General features: G+C 42.8%; 2 protein-coding genes across 2 annotated transcripts; both read right to left on the reverse strand.

The window, feature by feature from the left end:
* Window positions 1–223: 223 nt before the first annotated feature.
* LOC139552585 (uncharacterized) lies at window positions 224–2557 on the reverse strand. Its single transcript, XM_071364454.1, has 6 exons — window positions 2230–2557; window positions 2000–2122; window positions 1805–1880; window positions 1466–1686; window positions 712–883; window positions 224–611 (listed from the first exon to the last, which is right to left on the reverse strand). The coding sequence occupies exons 1-6, from the start codon at window positions 2337–2339 to the stop codon at window positions 447–449; spliced, it is 867 nt and encodes a 288-aa protein (XP_071220555.1). The 5' UTR covers window positions 2340–2557; the 3' UTR covers window positions 224–446.
* Window positions 2558–2921: 364 nt separating this feature from the next.
* LOC139552588 (proteasome subunit beta type-6-like) lies at window positions 2922–5955 on the reverse strand. Its single transcript, XM_071364459.1, has 6 exons — window positions 5786–5955; window positions 5434–5501; window positions 5133–5264; window positions 4767–4896; window positions 3622–3766; window positions 2922–3228 (listed from the first exon to the last, which is right to left on the reverse strand). Exons 1-6 carry the CDS (start codon window positions 5879–5881, stop codon window positions 3101–3103), a joined length of 699 nt encoding a protein of 232 aa, XP_071220560.1. The 5' UTR covers window positions 5882–5955; the 3' UTR covers window positions 2922–3100.
* Between the last annotated feature and the right edge of the window lie 4996 nt (window positions 5956–10951).

The raw sequence follows: 10951 nt of genomic DNA on the forward strand, positions 1-10951 counted from the left end.
TCCTTTGAGAGATGGACTCAGTTGAAGGCTGATGCCACCAGTCTCGCACTCCACTACCTCAGACCGCGTTGCCAGCCCTTCGGGAACTTCTCAGAGGAGAGGGATGGGATCTGTCTGTCAAAACAGGAGCAGGGTGAGCAGCCAAGTCAAATCCTTTTTTTTCTCCAATTAATTTCTTCATATAACGCTCCCCAGTACAAGACCATACTAGTCACACTGGAATGCAATGTTATGTATTTATTTCCTTTTTTTTCATTGCTTGGCAATCCAGTATAAAATTAACTGACCAAATGTTGTACATCATTTTTAAGCTGTAAAATCTGAACAAAACAATTGTAACATTGCAAAACATATCGCTTAAACTCTGAATCTGATCAATACAAACTATGAGCCCTTCTACAATGTGAACTCTACAAGTGCTTTGGAGAAATGTAACAAAAATTTAATTATTCCTCTGGAGTGTGCCCAATGCCCCAAAATTCATTGTGGGACAGACGAGGGCCTTGCCAACCCCCCTTGGCTTGTCTATCAGCAGTTGCCAGGACAAATGACATCATCGGATTTCCTCCAGGTGCCAGATGGGATGCTTGTTCAAATCCTCCAAACAGACCCTGCAAAGACATCACAGTAGAATAAGGGATATCCACATTTGCTTCCTCAATTTCAGTTACTCTTAAATACAATATCAGTCAGTGAGAGTTGAGTCCATACCTCCTGCTGGGTGTAAGGACGAGTGAGGGTTGGACCGAGGTAGTCCGTAGCTTCATCCTGCTTCTCCACTGTGATGCTGATAGTCATGCTGCTGTCCTCTGCTTGCCTCTGGGAATGGCCCTCTTCTGCCTTACACCTGGGTTTGGAGCCCCACCAACTCCCCTGCTTCAACCTGGGACATGATCGTGTTTGGGTTCATTTTAAGAACTACTGTTCTATATTTAATGCTTATCGTCCAAAGGCAACCAACAATCGTAAAAGTAGGAATAATGAGTTTTTCTGTTTTATTCAGTCACCTATGATATTATACTATGACTCAACAGCCTTTCAGAGTTGCCCTTGTAGATTTCTATCCCTGTGTAGCACATGGGGATGTGTGAAACTTAATCCTCAGCCTGAAGTGTCCCCACTTGCACCAGCGAATAGCTACAGTAGCTTTTTGCGTGGGGCTGACTGGTAAGACGGTTCAGGAGGGCGGTCACGTGTCCTAGCAAGGCAGAGTTCCCACGTTCATGCCAGGTATGGGCCGAATCGGTAAGAAGTGGTATTCGCTAAGCAAGCAGCATGATGTCCTTTACACCTGCACTGAATGTATAACCACATTTCTGCCCCCATGGCATCCAATTAAAATCAGTTTCCCCTCATTCTACCCTGATGGCACAGTAAAACCAACAATACCAACAAGCCACAGGCTCAGGCCATCCATCTCCAATGTCCCCTCTGCACTATCTAGCATTAGAAACCTTTCACTTACTGGTCAATAGAGCTCTGTCTCCTGCGGAGGTCCCCAATGTGCTGCAGCACTGCTGCCACCCTGGGTTGCACCACCTGGCTGCCCTGTGCTGCACCCCCTGTCCTCCCCTTCTTCTTCCGGCCCATCAGTTCCACTGGAGAGGGTAGCTTTCCTAGACCCAGACTTCCCCCTTTTTTAACTCTCTGTCCTGCTGGAGGTGATCCGGCCATGTCCACGCCAACCTGCGTGTAAACATAATGGCAAAAAATCTGAAAACGTTTTACCTCAATCGTAAGATGTGCCATTTAAAAAATGACAGCCACAGTGAAACACATGTTTACCAAGTCTTAGGGTACTCACTAGTCCTTCAGGTTTATTTGAGAACATCTGCATCTGAAATGGGCTGTAGGATGTGGTGGGCTCAGGAGACACTTCACTAACAAACAGCATACAGACCTCTATCAGTAAGAGAGAATTTGACTGGAGCATTTCTAAACCTTGATGTGTTTATAAAAGAGTGAGATTGTTGGTGGTGAAAGTGAAGAGGACATCCACCTTGGCTGACATAGAATCCTATGCCAGAAATGTTCTCTACTCTGTGACAAGGAGCTAGACTGTGGGGGAGGGCTAGGCTCAGTCTCCATCTCTGAACACTGACGCTGCACAACCTTGGACCTCCTGAGGATGTGAAGAATACAACACAAAGCAAGCTTCATATTACCTGAAATAATGGCTTATCTTTCAAAAATAATACGTCCTGAACTCTTGCAGCATAAGCAACTCACTTGGCAAACGAGAGGAACTGATCACCATCTTCTGCCTCTGGTTGTTCTACCGGAGGAAAATGCCCAGCATTATTATTAACTAACGTTACTCTGTCTGCTAGGTGCCACATTGTTACCCTGAGGGAAGAGCAGCTGAAATACGAATACTAATGTAGAATGTGACCTTTAATCAATTAATAATAGTCTTGAAATAAAACTATTGCCTGGTATCCTAGCCAATACCAGAACGGCCCTACAATAAAAACGTATTTTTATAGGCTAACGTTAGCCACTGTTTCCAATCTAGCCTGCAAACAAACGATATCAAAGTCCCGCGCAAAACGTGAGCGCGTGCCATGAAAAATTTAGCAGCACGTGAGGAAAATACACAGATCAACGTAATAGATCTACTCCTTGGCGTCACCTCATCAAGTCCGTATTACTTGCGCATGCAACATTTCTCGGGGTAGTTTTTGTTAAAAGTCCTCCCCGTGGTGTCTGTCTGCATTCCTCACTATACATCTTGGAAATGGTGTTGTGCTTTAGTCTACTTCCAACTCACTGCAATGAAGGTGAGATCACCTCTGAAAATGTTATGCCAATTATCTCTTCCAGTTATCTTTTATAGTCTGTCTTGTGTGCAGTTTCACTCAATTTCCAAGAAATAATAGCTAATGCAAAACAGGCCTGAGAGACAGGAACACAAATGTATCTAAGGTTAAGTATTTTTTTATTGCATGACAAATCTTATTTTGCAAAACAAAAATGAGACACAAACACATGGCTTTCCAAAGTCCTACACTGCACAGGACTAGGTATAGCGCTTATGTGGATGGACTTGACAGGGGGTGCGTTGTCTGCACAGCAAAGGAACTTCCCCTCTGCTCCTTGTCTAGGCGTTGGAGAATTTGGGCAGCTGGTTTCCCAGAACAACCCGTCTCTCCAGGCCCTCCTCTGTGATGGCTGCCAGACGAGCCACTCCTCCACTAGAACCGTCCCGCTCCATGGCCAGTGCCAAGGCTGTATGGAGAGAGGGACATTAACACCTAGATGTGACCCGACAACCAACATATTACAGATCCGACTATCAAGTATTTTCAGTTCAGTTGTCATGACATATGGTGGAAGAGAGATTAGAAAAGCAGCAGTTGAAGAGATTTGAAACAGCCTAATGACAGTGTAAAGATCATAGGTGGGCTACAGGGTCCGCTGTGCTTGTACAGGCAAATGTTCCTTCCCAACAGATTCAAATAATCGACTTATCAAGGTCTTACATTTTAAACAACGCTATTAGGTATATTTCAATCAGCTTTGTTAGTTCAGGGCTCAAACAATTGCCTTCAAACACTGTGGCTCTCCAGGATTGGAATTACCCACCACTGTGCTAGACTGTCAACCTCTGGTCCTACTCACCCTGGGTACAGAAGTGAAGACACTCCTCCTTGGTCATCCCAGGCTTGTAGTTAGAATCCATGAAGCCATATATGTAGGAGCTGCCAGAACCACCTACTGACACTGGCTGCCTCACTATCATACCTCCCATTGGGACTGTGTACACCTGGGTGAGAGGGAAGGGTCACTGGAGAGTCAATCCATGTAATCTCAGCAAGCCATGACACCCACCACCATGGCCTAAAATGTCATTTTTGGTCACCAGCCACTGTGGTAGGTAGATTTAAAAAATACATCTACCAGCCACTAGGATTTTTTACCAGCCAAAATATGTTTTCACCATAATTACATCAAAAACACAAAACGGATGACCATGCTTTGTAATGTTTCTAAAACAAGAAATGTATTAGTAAGAAGTAATGTGGTATATTGCTCAATTTCCATTTATTTTTGGTGACCTCAGTCTTTTAATCAAAATATCAGAGACAAAATGTTTTGCTGCCCCTTTAAGGGTGTGAGTTTACCATGGTAACGACACCACTTGATTCCTGTCACAATTTGAGATCTGACTAGTGTGTGTCTAAACTATCAGTTGAAGCAGAAGACTCAAACTACCATTGAAAAACAACTGAGCTTGAGGGCTAAATGTAAATTGCCAAAAAACATAAGGACAAAGTCTTACATAGTAGACTTTTGACTAAATTAGACCAACTTTTATGCCTGTGGGCAGTGCTTTCAAAAAGGAATCCATCAGTTCTTCATTCATTGCACACAGCAGCTCCCCTGTCAGGCAGTGTTCCTGTGCGAGGTGGGATATAGTATTCCTATTTATTTGTGTAATTAATATCTAATGAAACAAAACAGCTACTGCAGAATTTTTCTAACCCTAACTCATACTTTACTATTTTTTTTATTTGCGAATGTAATGCTCTCACTGTAGAGCCCTGCAAATTGACCAACATGGCTGGTGAAACAGACATTCTTACCCACCAATACCCAGATCTTCCCACATTTGGCAGGTGCTAATTTTATACCCTGCCCACCACCATCCCAGATTGTTCTAAAATCCTTTCTTTTCGCGGTGGAATGACCCTACACATTTCTCTGAGACAGTGGGGGGAAAGTGGTTGGAGTGTATGATCCAAATACAGATGCTGAGAACTCACCTGTCCACCCCTTCTTTTGTCCCAGCCAGCCACAATGATGCCAGCCATCAGCTCCTCTCTGTATCTGTAGCATGTCTGTTTGAAGAGATTGGCTGCCGTTTGCACAAGTGGAGGCTCATCCAGCTCAATGCTGCAGCAGGCACAGAGGGAGAGATATTTCACAGTGAATAAATATAGAATGACACTCAAGAAAGGCATTTCACTGTGCTTGTACATTAAAACTTGAATCAGACACTCAAGACAATATTTTCATAGTTCTCAAAGCACTTATTTTATCCTGGGAGTGGTATGAAGATAACCACTATATAGCTGTGCTGAAGAGTTTTTGATCTTTGTGTAGAGGTATAGCCATATGGGGTGTGTTACCTGTGAAAGCCCAGCTGATAGGTGACTATATCAGCAACAGCCTGTGTGTCAGCTGCAGAACCAGAGCGGCAGCAGAAGATGCGGTCGTGAATGGGAGTCAACTTGTCAGTAACTCGATTGGCAATGTAAGCACTACAACCAGTTGGGGGAAAAATAACGATTGGGAGTATTAGGCAGCTCTAGTTATAGAGTTTTTAAACACAAAAATGTCAATGGAATAGAGGACGACTTAATCAGTAATCTATTTCTATTAGGTCAGGAAGCCGGGTAAGACACAGTTGCTTGATTTAAAGTAACTTACCCTGTTGTTGTTCTGGAGTCCGCGCCAATCACAACCCCTCCATCAAACTCTACTGCCATAATGGTAGTCTGCGATTAGACATGAAGAATCAGAACAACATTTTTGCTTTATTTATGTGAAAATAATCCCAAAGACATTATGTAGAAAAAACGGTAATGGCTAGCTGGCTACCAACATAATCAGCTGTAAAATGCTATAGCTAGCTACATACATGGCGAGCGCTTCTGCAGTCTCATTGTTAGCTAGCTAGCTATAGCTAGCTATAAAGTGGCATGTAAATGCCTCTGTGTTCAGTTTGGGCAACGCATTCAAACCTATGTAAAGTGAACAGTGCTATATTACATTTCCTCACCCCAGTGCTAACTTCTTCTTGTGCCCACTCTGGCACCATATCAACTGTACTAAAAGCATTTTCGGACCGGTTCGCTGACATGTACACAGCAGCCATCTTGACAGTTGATGAAATAATGGTCTTCTTCGCTGGTCTGGTTTAACAAATTATGTTGTGCTGACTATCGCCACCTGTTGGATTGCATGAGAATAACAACTTCAAAAATCAAATCAAATTGTATTTGTCACATGCGCCGACTACAACAGGTGTAGTAGACCTTACAGTGAAACGCTTATTTACAAGCCCTTAACCAACAATGCAGTTTTAAGAAAAATACAAACAAAAATAAGAAATATAAGTAACAAATAATTAAAGAGCAGCTGTAAAATAGCAATAACGAGGCTATATACACAGAGTACCGGTATAGAGTCAATGTGCGGGGGAACCAGTTAGTCGAGGTAATTGAGGTAATATATACATGTGGGTAGAGTTATTAAAGTGACTTATACATAGATAAGGACTGAGAGTAGCAGCAGCATAAAAGGGGGGGCAATGCAAATAGTCTGGGTAGCCATTTGATTAGATGTTCAGTAGTCTTAAGACTTGGGGGTAGAAGCTGTTTAGAAGCCTCTTGTACCTAGACTTGGTGCTCCATTACCGCTTGCCATGCAGTATCAGAGAGAACAGTCTATGACTAGGGTGGCTGGAGTCTTTGACAATTTTTAGGACCTTCCTCTGACACCGCCTGGTATAGAGGCCCTGGATGGCAGGAAGCTTGGCCCAAGTGAAGTACTGGGCCGTACGCACTACCCTCTATAGTGCCTTGCGTCGGAGGCCGAGCAGTTTCCATACCAGGCAGTGATGCAACCAGTCAGGATGCTCTCAATGGTGCAGCTGTAGAACCTTTTGAGGATCCGAGGACCCATGCCAAATATTTTCAGTCTCCTGAGGGGGAATAGGTTTTGTTGTGCCCTCTTCATGATAAAGGTGGGAGTGCCAGTTCTAGATGATAGTCAAATCATGAATTTAGAAAATTCTCAATTTTCAGTATCTATGAGCAAGCCTCATGCCAGACTTTCTTGAATTATTATTGTATGCTTTGATAACAGGATATGAAGGGAATTCTCAAATATTCTCAGTAAGATTATTTGTGAAACACTGAACCACTCTCTGGTATTGGATCTGCTACAACTATTTCTTAAGGCGAGATTGAATTTTGCTCCAGGGATTTTGCTATTGATTGGGATGATGGTTAAAACATGTAGTGTGATTCATGGGGGACTGAGGAAAAGCTTTGCAACAGTGAGCTTCAGTACTGTATAGATGGGAGTACTATGAAAGAGCAGCAGATTTGATTTGATTTGACTGCAGAAGATGGAAGTGACCATTAGTGTTCTGGCCATTCAATCGAACCATTCATTTTATTTATTTTTTTACTTGAATACATTACTTTTACTTTTTTCAGAAAAGAAGAAGGTCTGCACAAGGTTGAATGCAACTCTAAACTACCATTTCTAAAGACTTCTGGAGTGAATACACTGATTGTGTTACAAGGACTATGACGCAAATCGCCATTTTTAGGCAACAACACCCGATATTGTGTATTTTTAAGCTGTGAGAGAGCCTCAGGATACCCTCAGGTGTGATGATGGTGGTACTCTCGCTGCATTGCAGATGTAGTCACCGTGTTCTCTGGCTGCTCCTGTGTCCTTCTAGGTCCATCCTGTCTCAAACAATCACATCCGCTTTCTTATTGTGTGTGTGTGTGTGTTTGTATTTGCAGGCATCTGTGGGATTATCAAAGTGCCAGGTTCTTACATCTCTTTACAGTTATGCAGCAGATAATAATACTAATAACCTGCACTGCAGTGGAGGCTGCTGAGGGGAGGACGGCTCATAATAATGGCTGGAATGGAGTAAATGGAATCGTATCAAACACATGGAAACCACATCTTTGATTCCATTGACTCCATTCCAGACATTATTATGAGCTGTCCTTCCCTCAGCAGCTTCCACTGCTGCACTGGATTAGCCTATATAATTATTTGAGGGCATCAAATTGGGGATGAAGCACACAGACGCACGCTCATATGGGCACACTCATTTTGTTTGCAAAAGAAAATGCCTCAATCGTCCAGACTGACCTCTTCTTCTGTGCCTTGAGGCGCAGGTCAATATAGGCAGACAGCGAATAAAATGTGTTTTAGGTCAAACTCGTGTAATGTGAGTATGAAACATAACCTGAAATGTACTCAACTGCAGTCCTGGAGGCACTGAAGGAGAATAAAGGCCAACCCATTATTTCTGTTTAAAACAGCCTAGATCCTAGTAATGCATTCACACTGGCTCTCACCCTCGCTATTAGTAACCATGGTTTCCTAAGCTCTAAGGTGCCTAGGTTAGAGAACCTTGGGGTCTGTAATGTTCAACGGGAAAAGAGAGATTGGCCTTAGCCAGCTGCCAGTGTGATTTGAGTCAATCAAAAGAGCGCTTAGAGAAGCTTAATCCCAGATAATCGCCACTGCAGCATAGACCAGGACTAACACATCATTGAAATAGTCCCTACTGCCGTCTCCACAAGGCTAACTGATGGCCCTGCACAAGACAGACAGATCAAAAATAGACCTAATGATAAATCCACTCAAACATCAATGAGCTTTGAGTTGTTCTGTATTGATGCTCACTCATTCATTCATGCATTCAAAAGCTGTCATCAGTCAGACCTCACATTGTATCCAAACAGAGTTCCAGATTCCTTTAGGCGTAATCATATTTTCCTTAGTTTAGAATAGTAACCTATACCTATATCTATCTGTTTCATAAAACATGAGATTTCTATGAGGGCTCAGGGCTATTGATCCACAATGTCTCCCCAAGTGTGTGTGTGTGACAGGTTCATTACTAAAGCCGTGATCACATTGGCAGTCTGAAGTGACCCAGATTCTATTTATTTGCATTTCCAATTCAAATCTGTTTGAACAGTCAAACAGCTGAACAGCCAAAAAGCACATGGAATCGGATGTTTCAAGCCACATTTAAAGTCAGATACAAATCTGATTCCTGGCCATGTGACTTGTGTCTGAATGGTCAAATCTGTGTTATTTGCCCTCAAGTGGTTTTAAGACTGTTATTTGAGATATTTTGTTGCTTGATAGCTACTCTCTTGACAGTTTGACAAGAACATGTGGTAGCTAACTAGCTTGTTAATTGTTTACAAACAAACGAGTGAATGTGCTAGAAAGCTAAACAGCTACCTAGCTAGCTAGTTGACTGCTGTGGCTAGCTAAACAGCTACCTATCTATCTAAATGAATGGTGTGGCTAGCTAAACAGCTACCGAGCTATCTAGTTGACTGCTGTGGCTAGCTAAACAGCTACCGAGCTATCTAGTTGACTGCTGTGGCTAGCTAAACAGCTACCTAGCTATCTAGTTGACTGCTGTGGCTAGCTAAACAGCTACTTAGCTATCTAGTTGACTGCTGTGGCTAGCTAAACTGCTACCTAGCTATCTAGTTGACTGCTGTGGCTAGCTAAACAGCTACCTAGCTATCTAGTTGACTGCTGTGACTAGCCAAAAGGGACTTGTTTTGAAAGTTGGATAATTGTATCCTTTGAGGAATTAACAGTGTTTTTACCCAATGATGTTGAATATTCAAAGCAACTGGGAAAGTCCATGGCAGACATTGTTGTCACCTTACCTTGCTACATAACTTCTGAGTGATAGGAAGCACAATCACCACCACCAATCAACCTACATCACTGCGCATACACCTGTCATTACTATGACAACTAGCATAGCCTTGACTGCTGTCTGAATACACACAAATCCATTTAGTCACTTGTAACTTGCTGTTGGACAGTCAGTTGTCCAAAACGGATTTGAAAAACAAAGCTGATTTGAGCATTAAGGCTTGAGGTTGAACAGGACTTAACAGTCTGGTTTCTCAGAAACTAATTTGGTTGAGGCATTATTCTTAGGGCTCATCGGTAATGTGTCTTGCCCTAAATGTTCATGAGGGCAACATGCCTCTCTCACTCTTTATACTTCATTCCATCTGCTCTTTCTTGTATCCTCTTCCTCTTTTCTCTCACTACTTCCCCAACAGTCTCTGGGAGATGGACTGACAGAGGAGCCCACTGCATTACATAGCAGATGCACCCAGATAATCCTGTCCTGTACTGTCCTACATAATCAGTGAGAGATGGAATGGTGGCTTTTCTCCAATGAGGAGAGGAGATGTTCTCTCATTAAGTACTGGGGCTCAGCCAGAACACCAGCCCAGCACCTGCCAATTACACTCACCGCTGGCCAGACGCCTGTGCCAGCTGCTGGCTGGACGCCACCCTCTCACTTTAGTAGCCAATGGAAACTGGAGAACATGAGCTTCAGTTGTTATAACACATCCATTATTCACGAGGAAGATAATATCTAAATAGGTTTTTGGATCAATAGATAGTTTTTTCCATTAATGAAAGAGTATGGTGTTGTCAGTGCCCCAGGAAAAGGTCAGAGAACAGATCTTTAGACACCTTCACTGAGCTGGCTCCTATTGGCATGGCTGTAATCCCCGTGGAGCGGGAGATAATGACCAATGTGGTGTGGACCCCCATAATGTTTAGCTGGTGGATAGGTTTGGTCTCGCTGTCTTCTGTTCCTATCTTATTTTTCTTTCATCCAGGCCTCGTGCTAATCTGGGTAAATGTAAGCTGGTGGGGCTTCAACATAAATCCCCCTCTGTCCCTCATCTCAGAGGGACATAAAGAGAGAGATATGCAGATTGTTGTTTCTGTCCATCTTCAGTAAAAGAAGCAATGCTCATGAATCCGTCGCCGTGTTTGAATGTTGTTGTCACTTTAGGATTGATTTAGATGCATTCTGGATTAAGACATCAGAAAAGAGCAATCAAGACTTGTTGACGTTTAACAGGTGTTGTGAATCAGCGGGACCAGTGAAGAGTTTTTTCTGTCTTCAAGATGGATTTTTTAACTCTTCATCTCAGCCATATCCTACCTGCATAAACATGTAGATCTGTAACAGCGATACTGGTTTGCATAACATTTTTGGTGAGTATATTTTTTGCTACTTTTTGGTCACATAAATGCAAAAGAAAGAGGATTTGTAAGCAACAAGTAAGAAAGTAAGATCTGCTCAGTCAATTTCACCTTAGTCAAAATACTTTTAGCAGCC

Source organism: Salvelinus alpinus, chromosome 24 (assembly GCF_045679555.1).
Source record: "Salvelinus alpinus chromosome 24, SLU_Salpinus.1, whole genome shotgun sequence".
Classification (NCBI taxonomy): Eukaryota; Metazoa; Chordata; class Actinopteri; order Salmoniformes; family Salmonidae; genus Salvelinus; species Salvelinus alpinus.

Excerpts from the sequence above, each read along its gene's own strand:
- LOC139552588 (XM_071364459.1), bottom strand. The coding sequence starts at position 5,881 with ATGGCTGCTGTGTACATGTCAGCGAACCGGTCCGAAAATGCTTTTAGT. Across the intron at positions 4,897-5,132 it reads TATCAGCTGGGCTTTCACAG|CATTGAGCTGGATGAGCCTC; the intron begins GTAACACACCCC and ends TGCCTGCTGCAG. Across the intron at positions 3,767-4,766 it reads ACAAAAGAAGGGGTGGACAG|GTGTACACAGTCCCAATGGG; the intron begins GTGAGTTCTCAG and ends CCTCTCACCCAG.
- LOC139552585 (XM_071364454.1), bottom strand. The coding sequence starts at position 2,339 with ATGTGGCACCTAGCAGACAGAGTAACGTTAGTTAATAATAATGCTGGG. Across the intron at positions 1,881-1,999 it reads AGGATTCTATGTCAGCCAAG|TGAAGTGTCTCCTGAGCCCA; the intron begins GTGGATGTCCTC and ends GCTGTTTGTTAG. Across the intron at positions 1,687-1,804 it reads CAAATAAACCTGAAGGACTA|GTTGGCGTGGACATGGCCGG; the intron begins GTGAGTACCCTA and ends GTTTACACGCAG.